This window comes from Heteronotia binoei, chromosome 2 (assembly GCF_032191835.1).
Source record: "Heteronotia binoei isolate CCM8104 ecotype False Entrance Well chromosome 2, APGP_CSIRO_Hbin_v1, whole genome shotgun sequence".
Lineage (NCBI taxonomy): Eukaryota > Metazoa > Chordata > Lepidosauria > Squamata > Gekkonidae > Heteronotia > Heteronotia binoei.
In genome coordinates, this window is record NC_083224.1 from 63,303,933 (window position 1) to 63,320,443 (window position 16,511).

The window sequence follows — 16,511 nt, forward strand, 5'->3', positions numbered from 1 at the left end:
TTTTCGCGAACAGCCTTCTCTGCTCTGGCAATGATGCAGGGCTCTGGGTTCCAGGGAACCCCAGGGTGACTTTGGGAAATGTAACCATACCTGCGCTTGTGTTGGGCGACGGGGCGTACCCCCTTAGGCCGTGGCTGCTTTCCCCGTACAGGACACCCATCGGGCCCGTGCAGAAGCACTTTAACAAGAAGCACGCCAGGGCCAGGAACGTGGTGGAGCGTGCTTTCGGGAGGCTTAAGGCTCGCTGGCGTGTCCTCCTAACGCGAATGAACGCACAGTACCGGAGTGTTTTCTCCATCGTGACTGCATCTGTGACTCTGCACAATATTTGCGAGGGAAAGGGACATGCGGTCACGCTGGACATTCCAGATAAGGAGATAACACTCCTCCCAGACCCAGAAGAGCCGGACTTTAGGGTTATTAACAGGAGGCAGTTAGAGAGGGGGAGGATTGTGCGGGATGCTGTCGCAGAATATATTTATCAAAGGAGATGATTCTTTGACTTTCTGTCCCCCATGCCTCTCGCTGCCGCCGCCCTTGAATGAAAGAGTGCTTTTTCGGCGCTGCGAAGTTACGCTGTTTCAACCATTCTCTGTATAACCGCCTTAACATAATGCCTGCGTTTGTTTAGACTGCTTCCGGTTTCAGCGAATAAAGCTTTGGGCATTATAAACTGCATTGTTTTCATTTACTTGGGTTAAGGTTGGGGGGGGGGAGCGATATTTCGGTGCACCAGTGGTCCTACACGTGCTTCTGGGCTGGCTCTGTTTCTGCCTTGTCGATCATGAAATGCCTTCCCCATGATTGGATAAATCAAATCAGAATGGGGAAGTTGCTATTTCGCTACATCGAAGGAGCGTTATTTCGAAATGGCGGCCAGAGGGAGAAGAGGCACCTTCTGGCAGCGAGACGAGGTGCTGGCAATGCTGGACATTGCTGAAAGGGGCGGCCACGCTCCTGAAGTAATGTCCAGCACCCACCTCTGCACCACCCATGTCTATGAGGCGATAGCCAGGAGGCTGCAGCGGAGGGGGTTTGAACGGACTGCGGCGCAGTGCCGGTCCAAAATAAAACGCCTCCGCTGCAGCTTCATGGCTAGCCTTCAGGCATGGGGCGGTATCCCCAGGGCGTCAGGCCGGACGCCCTACCACGAGGCCATGGTCCGCTTGTGGGAGTTGGCGGGGAGGCCCCGTTGGGAGGACCGCCATCATGATTGTGAGTAACGCCGCACACACAAGACACAGCACACAAACGACCCCTTCCTTCTTTATTACTGCTTGATGGCAGTACAGTAAAATTCCCCCCCTCCCCCTTCTAATGTGTGCCAGGGGGAGGCACCATGTATGTGCACAGACTCCAACAGCAACCCACCCTCCCCTGCTCTGATAAGCCTTACTGGTGGAATGTGTGCCAGGGGGAGGCACCATGTATGTGCACAGACTCCAACACCAACCCACCCTCCCCTGCTCTGATTAGCCTTACTGGTGGAATGTGTGCCAGGGGGAGGCACCATGTATGTGCACAGACTCCAACAGCAACCCACCCTCCCCTGCTCTGATTAGCCTTACTGGTCCAATAAGTGGCACTGCAGATTCCAGTGCATTTTTCACATCTGCTGTGTGCTTTCATTCACATGAGTTTAATTCCTTTTTTCTTTTCTATATCCAACCGCAGTCGACAACCGTCCACGAGGCGCGGTGGAGCAGCCAGGCCCACCCCTGGTGGAAGAGGAGGATGAGGGTCCTCAGCTTGTTGCCGAGGAGCAAGAAGGTACATTGCCTGACAAAGCAGCCACTTGTGGGTTACTGCACATTAAAGGCACTAAGAAGCCATGTGCGCAGGGGGTTCGAGAACATAATAATATGTGTCTTAGCAAGCCGGTGCAGAATTGCTGCAAATGCTGCTTATCATGCTCATCAGGGTAGGTGAGGGGGTGAGGAAGGGATTAAGTAATGCATGAGGGAGGGAGGGAGTGTCAGAAGGGTGGCAGCCACGGAGCTTGCATATGGAGGCGGGAATTTAGCACGAGAGGACGCAAAGCTGGAATGCATATAGCGTCATGCAGATGTGTGTTGATCTTTCTCCAGCACGTAATGATTATTTCCACAAATCTTAGGTGGCGGTGAGCCTGCCCCTGCAATTGCAGAGCCTGCAGGAGCTGTGCCGGCAGTAGCTGAGCCTACAGGAGAACAAGAGGCCGCAGAAGAAGCAGGTGGGTTCGCTGAGCTGCATATAGAAATCAGTAGGCATGGCGTGCAAAGTTTCATTCAATATGATGCTCAGCACACTGCAAGCTTTTCAACCGCCCTGTAAGATGATTACAGGAGTGCAGTGCCTTCTGCAATGCTAATGGTCCTCTCGGGCCAGTGTTCAGTAATGTTGCTACACAATGCAGCCATGCCTAAATTTTTGTTATATGCATTGTGTGCTTGCATTTCAGGGCCGCCTGGAGGGGCAGCAGCTGTCGAGCGTGTGGGCCCAGCACTGGAGCCCCAGCTGGAAGCCATAGCGCGGATAGAGGCCCTATGCCGCTCAACATGTGAGTGCTCAGTATTTTGCATGATGGATAGTTCTTGTGAGTGACGGAATGATTGAGAGATGTGCGCACATTAAGGAGGACGTTGCACTTACTTGAATATTTTCTAAATTGCAGTCAGAGCCTTCACTCGCAGGATGGATGCTATGGAGCGGCGATTCGAGCGGCGATTCGAGCAACTTGAACGGGCCATTGGGAGGGGTGGGGGTGTTGGGAGGGGTGGGGGTGTTGGGGAATAAAGTTTTATTCTTGTTAATGTGTTATTAGTTCAAATAAATTATTGTTATTGTTGAAACCTTAAGGTATCGTTTTCCTTTACCTAGACACTGAACAGGGAAAAGTGCAAACATAGCTTTAATAAAAGTGCGTAAACATCAGAAGAACAAAACAATAGCTAGGAGCACACTGCCCGTGCAGGTATAAACAATGAAATAACATCATAAATAACAACATGCACAACATGTAAACAATGCCTGCTACTCACACATTCCCTTGATGGGCATTGGTTCTGGTACCCATGAAGGGGACATTGCTGGAAAACGCAGCAAAATAAGAAGCATCTGTCATAGACAGCAGTGCACGTTAGAGGCAGCCTAACAATAATCCAATGGAGTCATCATCAGATCTTCCAAAGTGAGTGGTTTTAGGGCTCAAAATACACCCTCTGCTTCCCTGTGCAGGATCTTTTCTTGCCCCTACGTGAGGCCGCCACACTGCCACTTGAGCAGGGTGCAGGAGGCAGGATGCTTTGACTCTCAGGCACAGACGGGGGGCTATGACTCTCAGGCACAGACAGGAGGGGCTGGCTCTCAGGGATAGAGTCCTCTGCCAAAACTGGGTACTCTATATCTGAAGGCAGAGTGCCCCGATTATAGCTGCAGTCACAATCGAGGTGCACCTGCCTACGTGTGACGGATGGTGTAGATGCTGGATATGGTGGGGATGTTGCAGTGGCTTGTATCTCGCCCACCCTTCCCTGTGCCCGACCTTCCCTAAAAATTTGGGCAATGCTGCCTAGCATATCAACAGCTGCCCTCATAACATCCACAGTCTCCCTTGTTGCCTGCTGAAAAGCCCTTACCAAAGCCTCCCTGTTATTTGTCTCACGCTCCCCCTGCACTGCGAACCTGCGTTCCTCAGATTCAAGCATACGGTCAAACCGCTCCATTGTGTCTTCATGATCCAGACGGCTTTGATTCATCATCTTCTCAGCCACATTATTCAGCAGGGCAACCCTTCGCTGACGTTGAGCTTCGTTCTGCACACTCTCTTCCTTTCTTTGCTGTGCTGATGACACCGGCAGATGATCTCCTGAAGCATCTGAAAGAAGAAGGATGGAAAGAGTACATTACCTGGAGAACTCTGGCAATGCACCCATTGTTTTAGCTATGGTACCAGCTGCCATTAGTGACATGCACTACTCTACTGCAGGCATTGGCACCGCTGCTGCAGTTTACGCTGAAATCCCTGGAGCATACCTCCTTCCTCTGCTTCCTGTTCCGAGAGGACAGCATCTCCAGATCCTCCATTTTGGATACTGCACCCTTCTTCCTCCTCAAAGCAATCTGAAATTGATACAACACTCATTCCTTAACATGCAAAGTGCTGAAAAGCCCATGCCTACCTTAAAGTCCTTTCCCTATAACATGTGCTCAGGAGCAGCATCAGTGTCAGCAATTGTAAGCTGGGCAATACATCTAAGTTCCACTGAAAGCTTTCACATTCACCATAAGACTCATCAGAGGCACTTACCCCCCCCTCAAGGACTCCTCTGCTGGATGTTCAGCAGTAAATTCCTGGCTCTGTTCCTGCTCCTGTGACGCGTCGCTTGGGGTCACGATGCTTGAGCCTATAGGAATGCGGGAAAATCAACAGTGTTAAGGCAGAAGGCAGAGAAGTTTTGCGAGTCTAATAAGTGCGCAGTACAGCGAGGCAAGCATCCACGTCTCCCTTCATCGAGGGGCGGTCTCATTAAGCTTTTCCCCATGGCTCCCAATCACCGGCGAACCCGCAGCGACCCACGCATGTTTGATAATTTCGTTAGTTCAAAGTATCGATATTACGCAGGGAAATAAAGTTTAAAAAAACATATATGCTGAGGAAGCCTTCGCGTGGGTTTCATTATGGGCGAGAAGGAACCCCATACAAATAAAAGTACAGGGCTCAGGGGCACTGCATAGCCTGGATACTCACCTGGAGGTGACACATTGGCGTGCGTCCGGAGATCAGCGGCGTTGATTGTTTGGAGGTCAGCGGAAAAGATGTTTTCTGATCCTTGAATCGGCAGGTTTTCCTTGTTTGCCTTGTAATACTTCGCCGTCCAGCTTCTCCTCATGTCGGGGGGATGCGCGGACTTATCGTCCTTAAGGATGCGGTGCAGCACATCAAAGTGAGCGCAGTAAAATGGGGATACTCCAGTCTTTGCATTGTGGCTAACGCATCTTCGGTAGTCCGCACGCAAGCCCTTGGTCTTTGTTCGGCACTCAAGCGCCGACCTCTTGTGTCCCATGTCATGCATGGCCTTAGATATAGCCTCGTAGACATAGCTGTTTTTGCGGTTAGAGGCCAGCGCATTCTGGATCTTATCCTCAACCCAAATGGACAACAAGGCTTCTGTTTCGGCCTCCCGCCACGAAACTCCACGAGCCCCCATTGTCTTGCCGCTGGATGCCATTGCATGTAGCTGCTGTGCGGTGGAGGCAGTAAGCTGATCAATGCCGGCCAGCCAAATCTGTCCCTTCTTCCTCCCAGTGTCCAGTTCGGCTCATGCAAGTTGTGACGATAGCCGCTACTCGCCTCACGATTGGCCACTAGCATTTGCAGCCACCAAGCATTGGCTAATTAACAGTGATGTGGGAGATTCCCTGATCCTCATTCAGCAGTCGCAATTCTCGCGAGACCATCGCCACAACACCCATGAATTTCTCGCGAGACCAAACACCCTATCAACCATAATGTATCAACAATAATGTATAATGTATTCTGGATTATGCAATCACGAAGTAGCGTAATAACGCAGCAGTGGGCAGGGGGAAAGCTAGCCGTGAAAATGCGCCGCAGATACAGTTGTATTGAACCATCGCGACAGCGAAATTACGCAACAACGATCAGTAATAATAAAAAAAAATTCCACCGAAACACATTTCGAAATGGGTTTAGTCAACGTAACACTACGTAAACAGAAAAGGCATGAGACTGCAAGAACAGTGAAATGTCACTTGAGGCTATTCCAGGAGGGTGTTAATTTGTATTTGTTAATTTCGAAAGTTCGCTATTACGCAAAACTCTGAAGTTTTTTAAAAAAAATGGCCGTGCCGGCACTTTGGAGAAGCGCCGCGAAAGGCTGATGATTGGCCAAGCGGGTGGATGGGGTGGGAGGACGGAAAGGGAGAGGGTGACGCCCACAAAGCAGTCGATCCGGCGTGGATGGATTTCGCACAGCAAACTCCGCTGAGTGGATCCGGAGTGGATCCGGAGGTTTTCGGAAACTCCGGCAGAATGCTGAAAAACATACTCCGGCGTAAAATCCCTGAAGCGCCAGAGCAAACCACAGCGCCAGAGCAACATGTGCGAAATCCAAGAGAAGATCCGGAGGTAAATGGGGCGCTACGCTGGAGCAAACGCTAGTGCGAAAACGGCCTAAAAGTTTAAGTACCGTAGGTTATTGGGCACAAGGTCAACCACTATGGCAGCCATTGGGATAAACCCAGCAACTAGGTTTAGGGGAATGGTTGCCTGAGGCGTTCTCAGCCATTATTGTTTATTTGGACTTGGCCTTTTCTATTGTATGGCTTTCATTGGCACAGTGGGGGAGGGGGATGACCTTCCTAGGCTGGTAGCTTAGGTAGGTAACTCCTGCCATGCTCCTGGGTCCACCCCTTTCCCTACCAACTGAGCAGCTTCCACTGGTATTGCTTTGCAGCATTACCATGCCAGCACTTGGCTGGGGTACAGTGCCACTGAGGTTGCACCACCAACATGATGATGTACAAGCATAGTGCCTAGTAGGCTCCCTGTTTACTCCCCCTCCTCCCATTAGTGGCTAGAGTGTCAGAACAGGATTTCAGAGTCGCAGGTTTGAATTACCACTTGGTCATGGAAGTTTACTGGGTGATCTTGGGCCAGTCGCATGCTCTCAGCCTAACCTACGAGGGTTGTTGTGAGAATACAGTGGAGGAGAAGAGAACAATGTAAGCCAGATCCTCAGTAGAGAGAAAGGTGGGATATAAATAAATGAATAAAATTGTACTGGAAGTTTGTTTACTCCCAATTTGCATTTGGAAGAAATGGAAAGCACTAAAAAAATCCTGCATTAATCGAGGTATAATTTATGCTTTTTCCACTTACAAGGAACTTTTTAATTGGGTGAATGCTAATAGGAAACATTGTATTTGAACATTTGAACAACAGAGTGCTTGCCAACTGTTTTAGTACTTTGTGTACAAATCTCGAATTTCCTAATTACTCAGCTCACAGACATGTTGTGCTTCTAATTTGGCTATGGAAGATTTAATTACAAGCAAATATGTTTAGCTAGGAGGAGTTAAGAAAACAAAGAAATGCAGAGTTACATGCTGATTTGGAAGTCATCAGGTTGATTTTTAAAAGGCTTTTCTTTTAAAGTGTGTTTTCAGCTGAGCAGGTCGCAGCAAAAAAAGGTACAAGTACTGTGGGTGTCTAGCAATATATTCTCTATCCTAAGGATGTCTCTTTCATTTGCTGCACAGTCTGTGTACTAACAAAAAGAATGCTTTTACAGAGCCAACTCCTTACTTCCATGCCAAATAGAATCCTAGCCTTGTATGCAGGAACGTTACATTCACCTGAATGAACTGTGGTATTGGGTGTTTCCCCCCCTTCTCTCTGAGGCCCTTTCTGCATACACAGTTTACTTCTGATTTTTCACTGAAGTCGAGTTGGTTGGGATTTACTTCGAATGCTGTGCCCGCAATCTGCATCTCCCCCCCCCCCCCCCCGCCCTCTGATTTCTATTGGGAATTGTGGAGTATATATTCTGCATACCAATGAGAAAACCTGGACAGTGTTGTGGGATTGGTCTCTCCTGATTGGTTAGTTTTGCACTGGACGTGTCTTGTAATAGGATATTCTTCCAGCTGAATTTACTGTGGGGTTGCCATTAGTCTTCTCCTCCCCCCACTTTATCAGTAGTCAAGGAAGTCAACACTAATCCAGGATAGCTGGAGAAAAGAAATCATTGGCAGGCACTGCTTTAAAAGTTTAGTGAGAGAAGATGCTGACCACTTGGCTAGAGAGGCAGCGGGGAGGCTGCTGCTTGGTGGAGGAGGTTCATGAGAGGGAAGGTGGAGACCTCAGTGCTTTGCAGACTGAGCCCCTCCCCCATTGTTATTTGGAAAGGAGAAGATCACATGTTGAGATGCACCAGACTTTTTAAAAAATAGACTGCTGCTGCTGCCCCAGAGCAGGGTCCACAGCATTATCCTCACATTTGAAATGCCTGTGGTCAGAGTCAATTAAAAAGAAAACTATCCCCCCCCCCAAAAAAAACAAAAATTGCCCAAAAGGAGAATCCAAACAACAACCTTGCTGTTAATAGCACTTCATCTTAATCAGCAAAGCTGATTCTTGCAAACACATCAGACAAAGGCAATAACTTTCCTAATCTCCTATTTCCAAAGATATGCCTAGTTAAAAACTGATCAATAAGGAGAGGCCAACTAGCCTGTGTGGTGAGTGGGGAGGAAAAGTCTGAGAAAATGTGTATGCTTTTAAAGGCTTGGAAATGAATTAACAGGATAAATCATCTCAGAGACCCTGTCACTCTCCACAACCTCTGTCACACAGGTTCAGGGTTACTCGTAGTTCAGGCAGTCACACTTCACCACCCATCTTGCATCTTTTAAGATATTCAGAGCCAGGTCCTCCTTCTCTCATTCACAGAGGCACTACCAGACAAGGTAGCCCAGTGCCCTTTAACAATCCCCTTCACTCAGACAACTGCACAGAGATTGGCATTCACTCAGCCACTGCTTCAGTCACATGCTGCCACAATTTACTTATAATATATGAAGACCAAGATCTTGGTTTGAATGTGTGTAGTTCTTTCCCTGAGACCATGTACATCCAGCTCACAGAGTTAAACAAATCAGGAGTTAATTCTTATTTTATGGTAAATGCAACATTGGTGTGAGTCACGTAGATTACAATGTTTATTAGCTATATTCAGGCATTCAGGATTCTTAGTTACAAATTGACTTCCTTCTAGTCAGCCTTAGCATGTTCTTCTGCCATACACCTCCCTCAGCCAGTCTGACTCTCACTGCCCTGAAGTAAGAGCTGTTTTCAACTGTCAGCCTCTCACCAACATTCCATCAGTTTCCATTGGTCACTCTTAGGGAGAGGCAGAACCTAACCTGTCTGTCACAATGACCTAATAAGTATAATTTCTCGAGGTAATTTTGTTTCAGTTGAAAAATTGCTCTCTTTATCACATTCGGGTGGGTAGCTGTGTTGGTCTGAAGCAATAGAACAAAGTTTGTATCTGGATTTAAGACATTTGATGAAGTGTGCATACACAGAAAAGCTTATACTCAGAATTAAACTTCATTGGTCTTAAAGGTGCCACTGGGCTGTTCTTTATGTCAGCTAAGTTCAGGTATCAGAAATAGCAAGCAGCAGAGCTGATCCAGGCAAAATTTGTTTCTTCTCAATAGGGACTCAAAGTGGCTTACATTGTTCTCTTCTCCTGCATTTTACCCTCAGATCAACTTTATGAGGTAGCTTAGGCTGAAAGTTTGTGACCAGCCCAAGGTCAACCACTCAGCTTCCATGGCAGAGTGGAGATTTGAACCCAAGTCTCCCAGAGCCCCATGGTGCAGAGTGTTAAAGCTGCAGTACTGCAGTCCTAAGCTCTGCTCACGACCTGAGTTCGATCTCTGGCGGAAGCTGGGTTTTCAGGTAGCTGGCTCGAGGTTGACTCAGCCTTCCATCCTACCGAGGTTGGTAAAATTAGTACTCAGCTTGCTGGGGGGAAAGTGTAGATGACTGGAGAAGGCAATGGCAAACCACCCCGTTAAAAGTCTGCTGTGAAAAGGTTGTGAAAGCAATGTCACCCCAGAGTTGGAAACGACTGGTGCTTGCACAGGGGACCTTTCCTTTCCTCTCCTCCCAGATCCTAGTCTTGGCTGGTCTTTCTGGTTTTGCTTTAGACCAATGTAGCTATCTGCCACCTCTTTCAGAGGCAGATGTCTGATATATTGAATTGTCTGTTAATAGGATATAATCCCGTTAAGAATTTCATAAAATACAAGATTACAAAACTCCCTCTACTAGTGATTAGCAGAAACATTTGAGTGACCTAATTCATAAGCCTGAACACTGCCATTGTCTCTTTAGTAATATATGATGTGTTCAATTTCAAAAGCTTTCTGGACCAATCTGAGAAGCAGCAGACTCATATAATTGGCAGAACTTGTATCTATCATGAAAAGAAAGGATCGCTGCTCAGGGACAGGAGCGGACCTGAGCTGAATAGCTACAGTTTTGGCTGAAAGGAGTGCTCTGCAGTGCTTGCAGAGATAACTAGGGCAGAATTTTAAAATACGCATTAAATGCACTACTGGGTGAAAGACAACTTTCAAAACATCTGTTTTCAGATATCTGTATTCAGTGCAACTTAGGTGAAAAAACATTTATCCTAGTAGTAAATATCATTTTCAAAACTCTCTGGACCAATTTATATTTCACATTACCGGGAAGCCCGTCTGTCTGTAATTACTGACAATACAAGCAACGCAGCCTGGCTTTTGCAAGAATGTGTTTACCCTGAGGCTAAAAGCTTAACCTTTGTTTTGCACGCCTCTTTCTGGTAGTTTTGCCTTAAGGACGGGGCTGCGAAGTGGATTTTTCTTTCCGACTTTTACAGTGATCTGTTCCTGTTAACTAGTTCTATCTTGTGCCAGTGCCAGATTTCAAACATGCGAGTCATCTTGTCAATTTCTGAAATGATCCGACCTATGTTATTTCCCTTAGTAACTAACGTTCCTTCAGTGAAGCGCAAATTGCACTTTTAATAAAATCTGACCTAAAAGTCTGCCCAGGGAAGAACAGAAAATAGAAAACCACTGAAACGAAAGGTTTGACTCTTCACTCTAGAGGAGAAAGACGCGGCAAAATGAAACTGTGATTATATAATAATGACGGAAGCGCACTCTGCACATTTTTAGACCCTTTCTTGGTTCTGTTAATATTTAACGACATTTTCCAGGACCGAAAAGTGGCACTGAAAACAGGTTTCAGGGCTGAGCTCCAGATTAAGCGCTGGAAAGCGCCTTTCCCCTCCCTTCCGCTTCACAGCACAGCTTTCCTCCTCCGCTTCCGCAACTGAGTGGGCGGGCCACGTGACTAAGTCGTACTGCGTGACTCCCCGCACGCTCGTCTCCCTCGAGAACTGCTCTGCTCCTAAACTCAAACTTTTCTTCCCAGCAAGCCGTGCGCAGAAGAGCATGCGCTTACTCTTGCAAAACTACTGCTCCCGGCGTGCCAGCTTGGACTACAATTCCCAGTGCGTATTAGGAGACGCCTGCGCTGTGGTTGCTGGCGCTCGGGCCATTTAAATGTGTGTGAGGGAGACAGTGAAATGGCTACGCAGGTCGCTGCAGTGCGCGCCGTATCCCGGGGCGCTGAAGAGACGCCCCCGCTCCCCCTCGGGGACCGGCCCGGCCGGCCGAGGGGAGGGGGGAGGAAGCGGAAGGGCCCGCCTGGGGAGCCAGGGGGGTGTAAAAGGGCCAGGCTGAGCCAACCACCGCTCGTGGTAGGGCCCGGTCAGGCGGAGCCGCTGCCTCCGGCCACCGTCCCCGGCCTCCCGTCCGTTCCCGCAGTCCCTTCCTCCACAACCGGCCTCTTCACTTTCTCCCCTCTCAGCCTTCCGCCGCAGGCCCCACAGTGCGAGAGGCGGCATCACCACAGGCACCGGCACCACCCGGACAGCAGCGGCTCTGAGCCTGGCCGCTCCTCCGGCGAAAAGCCGCACAAGGGCCGGCGGGGAAGCTCCGGCGACGGCGCCGTCGGGCGGCCCAGCAAGCGAGGTGAGCGGCGGCGGGCGGAAGGCCGGGGCAGGGTTCTGAGCAGCCGACTTGCTTCGGCTGTCGGGCACTTGGCGGTCCCGCTGGGCTGTTTAGCCCTCTCGGGCTCTTTATCTGTTTGGCGCCTTGTGAGTCCGCTGAGATTCCCCCACCCCTTTCTTGGAAAGTTTCCTCCAAGAGGTCAAATGGAGGCATCTCTTAGGGAACTTGACGTTCAGAGTCTGGGTGACAGGATGGCGGGCCCAGCCAGGCAGACCGTTATAGGTTGCACTTTGTGCTGTGGTGGCATGAAGACCTTTCTACTGCAAGTCGCGAGCTAAGGTTGAGGTATGTCTGTGTTGCACCTGTTGAAGGCCTTGACCTTGTTACTGCTAGTTGGCAGTCTTGTTGGAAATCTAAGTTGTCCCAAGACTGTTGGAGCACTCACTTTTATATTTTTATTTTAGTGGTATTTCTTTATTACCTTCTTGTATTGTGTTTTTCAGATATGCTTGATGACTTGTCTGCCCCTTTTTCAAGTTTACCCTAATGCTCTGAAGTTCACCCTGATGCTGTATTCTTATCAGTTTCTCATTCAATATAATCTGTAGTCTGTTGATCTTGATGGGTCAAGTAATCAGACTGGAGGTTTTCTTTACCCAGGCAGTCTGTTCCTCAAAATCTCAGTTTTGTGGAAGCAAGTAATTAATACATGTGTTCATAAATCTTAGGTTACTGTCATTTTTTGTCACAGTGTATTTATAGTCATCTTGCTGTTGGTCTTGAAGATCTAAAGTTTATTCTTGCGCTGTTGCATAGTTTCTGTAGCTTTGCAGCTGCTTGTAAAGAAATTGACTGTAAGCATAACTTTAATTGAGTAGGAATTTGACATGGGAATCATACTTGCTTGGCTGGAACAGCAGCTGTACATGTTGCTATGCAGACTTCTAGAACTCTTGTTTATGATAAGCCAGTGTTCCTTGGATGTTTAAAATATAAATATGTCATAGGTAATTTTTGAAATTATTGTGCTTAAAAATCCACTTAAGATAACTTGTACCTGTCATGTTTTTAGTTGTCTTGGTTTTCAAGCCAGTTGACTGCTATTAATGCGTCTGTAATTTTAAGGGAGCTGCATTTTAGTTTTGGAATTGCTTATTAGATACTCCCAGTGTTTCCAAAACATGGTCTGGTTGTGACGTGTGTCATTACTGCAAATGTCTCTGAAATGGCTGAACTTTAGGTCATCAAAGAGTACATCAAAAGTCTTGCTGAAACCTGTACCCCTCAGCCATATCTGGTATTAATTAGTTTAGGAAAACAGGAGAATGGTTTGTGTTCTTCACTTGATCACTTTTGAATTTTACATAACTACCTCACCTTGCACTTCCTGCATTTCATGGCCTTTTAACCCTGCTGTTACATTTTTTCTGTGTAACCTTATATAAATGTCTGCCTAATAAGGATCCATTAGTCCATGTAAATTTATGCTGGAATAAAATCTTGGAATGTGCCAGAAGAGTCCAGTTTATTTTTGCTGCAAGAGACTGGCATAACTACTTCAGATAATCCATGTCTAATGGATGGGAAGTAATACTAACAATTTATTCTTGAAGGATGAAGGTAAAGCACTATAAGGTCACAAGAACAAAACTTGTTGGCACCTATGGTTATTAACCATAGTAGCTGCCTGATGTGATTGATCTAATGTGTAGTACCTAGAACGACACTATTTCTAAGTTTAAATATCCTTATTTTGATAAGTGAGACAGAAGTGGTGCAGTATTACTCTTCTAGAATGCTGTAGTATACTGCATTTTTTTAGACTAGCCAATAGTGGACTGTAGATTCCTATAGGCTTCAGAATAAAAGTTGTCTGCATTCTTATTGTGAACATGTACGAATTGGAGATTATTGAACCTCAAGTAGTGAATTCACTAAATATCATGATGGCAGCATGATCAAATATAGTGTCAAGAGAATGCAAGCATGTTCTTTAGGAGTACCCTTGAACAGCAAAATTTTTTTTGCTGCGTTAACTAAATAAATTGTACTATGCTCACAATATGGACACTCTAAACAGGCAACAAACAAGAGTTCTAATGTTAAATTATCTCTAGCCATTCTGTTGTGTTGTTTCTCTATTCTTTCCCTCTTCCAGTTGAATAAAGAATCTATCCATATTTTCCTTCAATCGTGATTGTAAAATAAGTGGTTGGTAATCAAGTATTTCTATAGTGGGACAGGTTAACCTGGAATAATGTCAATTCTCATACAATGAAAATAGGGTTTGGGTGGCTGCTTTTCTTGATAAGTCAGCATAGACACTTTTTGTACACACGAGAGTACAGCCATCTGAAATGTGTTAGAACTGACAGACAGTGGAGAAACTAGAAACTGTCTAATACAAGAGTTATAACAAAAGTAGCACAAACATGCCAGTGTTGATTGAAACTGTTTTTCAGAGAACACCTTCTTTAATGCATCAAGGTGGGTAACTTTATGTTAGTACATTGCTTAGAAAAATCTTAGTTCATATAATAAAGGTGCCACTTTTAATCTATTGTATAACGAGACTTGATTATTTTATTTTACTATATACTGTGCTAACTATTTTAAAAGGTTTTATGAAAGTACAGGCACAAGTTCTCTTCATTCAGTAGTTGTCAGAAGTATGTAATTTGAGTTTGTACTTTGTCATGTTCTCAGGGTGCAGGCAGGCAGGAGTCCAAAGCCAATCCAAGGTCAAAGTCCAGGAAGTCAAGCAGGAACAAAGTCACCAATGCAGAATCACAAACCAGAATCAGAAGTCAATGTCCAAAAGCCAAAAGGTCAGGGTGCCAAAGAAATCAAGCAGTGTGTGTAGAGTCCCACAACATTTGTATCTCTCAGATAATCCATGTCAGGATCAGGAAGGAGCGTGGATGCAAGCCAGAGAATAGACTTGTTGCTTCCAAAGGTTACCAGGTCCTGGGTGGGAGCTATATGGGAATCTCAATCAGCCTGCTCCCTTGGTGGCAGTGACTCTGCTAGAACTCAGGGCTGAGAGATCTGAAGCATCGGTATGCCTCATATCTTCGCTCTGAAAGTTCTTTCCAGAGCCTGCTTTGAACTCTTGAGATGGGAGGAGGAGAGCTTGGAGGAGATTGATCATCAACAGCTGACACTGCTGCCTGGAGAGTGATTGATGGGCCAGCTGCTGTTTGTTCAGCTGAGGAACTGGCTGGCAACCCAGGGCCTGCACTGTCACATACTGTATCCTCAAGAATGAGGAAATTAGGAGAACCTGCTCTAAGGGAGCACAATAGTTGTGCAGGTTCATATTGGGAGAGAGAATCCTTCAGCGATATGGACCCCAAGTCTTGAAGACCTTTAAAGGTAAGCACTAGCACTTTAAATTTGACCTGGAAACAGTCAACCAGTGAAGAGACTTCAAGACCAATATGTAAGCTTTTAACTGAATCTTTCAATGAAAGTTGTACCCCAAGAATACTGTGGGAAATTGTCCCATTCTTTGTTGACATCATTTTTATACCTTGCTTGTCTCATTGATAGAGACCCCAAGTGGCTTACATTATCATTCTTCTGCATTTTTATCCCCACAATAATAGCCCTCTGAGGTAGGTTGTGTTGGCACAAGATCATCCAAAAAGCTTTGTCTTAGCAGGACTAGTTTTCAGTTTATTTGATTTACTTTATAGCTTGTTAGCCTTTGGTTTGCAAGACCTAAATGTTTTGGAGGTCATTAACTCATAGGGTCTCCGTAAGTCAGAAATGACTTGATGGCGCTTAAGACACACATTGTTTGTCTTTCTTGCTAAGACTCAAGGTGAATTACACAGTTTAGCAATGCAATAGGAACAGTATAAGGCATGTAATACATACAGTCATAACATTGAATTACGACACTAATGCAATAAAAACTATATGGCTTGACATAAGAAATGCAAAAAAGATTACAGAAATTAGAAAACAATTCAGTAAAACCAAGAGATGCATACAAGGAGCAGTGTCTTAGGTTTTAGCCTTTGTCCCCTTGTACAAGCATTGTCCTGATCAATATTACTAATGGTAGATGTGTGGGAGCCTACCTGACCTCAGGCAGCCTATTCCACAAAATGGGAGCCACAACAGAGAATTATTGGGTAGGGGCAGCTGATAATACTTATTTGCAGGGTAGCACTTCCAGTGGCCTTGATGGTGTACAGATGGGGTGCACTGGGAGAGGCCAGCTGAATGCCAGGCAGTGGCTCAGAACAGAAGATGGCAACTCCTGATTTAATCACAGCAGTGTTCAGCAGTCGGTCATCCAATTATTGATAACGTCTCATTCCAAAACTACATATGATGTTGTTCAGTGGTCTTGCATATTTATTAAATTTAGAGAGATACAAATGTTGTGGGACTCTACACACACTGCAGATTGTGTGCATCTGATTCTGCATCTCTAACTTCCACACTTTGAAAACCTTGCCTATAGCTGTATACTGAGAGGCATTCCACACACGAAGCAGGAAACCTTGGCTTGCTATCAAATGCATGCTTGGTAAGGAGTTGTTCAATCTTAAGTCTGAGAATGCCTGTATAACGTTTGTCTCAGGTTTCTTTGTATTGTTTGTTCATTTTTATACCTTGCCTGTCTCATCGAAAGAAACCAGGGCTTTTTTGAGCAGGAACACACAGGAATGCAGTTCCAACTTGGTGATAGGGGCTGTGGCCTAATATGCAAATATGTTCCTGCTGGCTGCTTTTTTTAAGCCCCGTGTGAAACGGTGGATGTCAGGGGGTGTGACCTAATATGCAAATGAGTTCCTGTTGGGCTTTTTCTGTAGAAAAAGCCCAACAGAAAAAGCCCTGGAAACCCTAGGTGGCTTACAATATAATTTTTCTACATTTTTATCCCCACAATAACAGCCCTCTGAGGTAGGTTATAT

At 46.2% G+C, this 16,511-nt stretch overlaps 1 protein-coding gene across 1 annotated transcript in view; it reads left to right on the top strand.

Annotated features, from left to right (window-relative positions):
- The first annotated feature begins 11,032 nt into the window (after nucleotides 1-11,032).
- RSBN1 (round spermatid basic protein 1) overlaps nucleotides 11,033-16,511 on the top strand; it is a 60,491-nt gene continuing 55,012 nt past the window's right edge. The window contains exon 1 of the mRNA XM_060231206.1: nucleotides 11,033-11,601. Coding sequence (XP_060087189.1) covers nucleotides 11,154-11,601 — 448 coding nt within the window. The 5' untranslated portion in view covers nucleotides 11,033-11,153. The remainder of the gene's footprint in view (nucleotides 11,602-16,511) is intronic.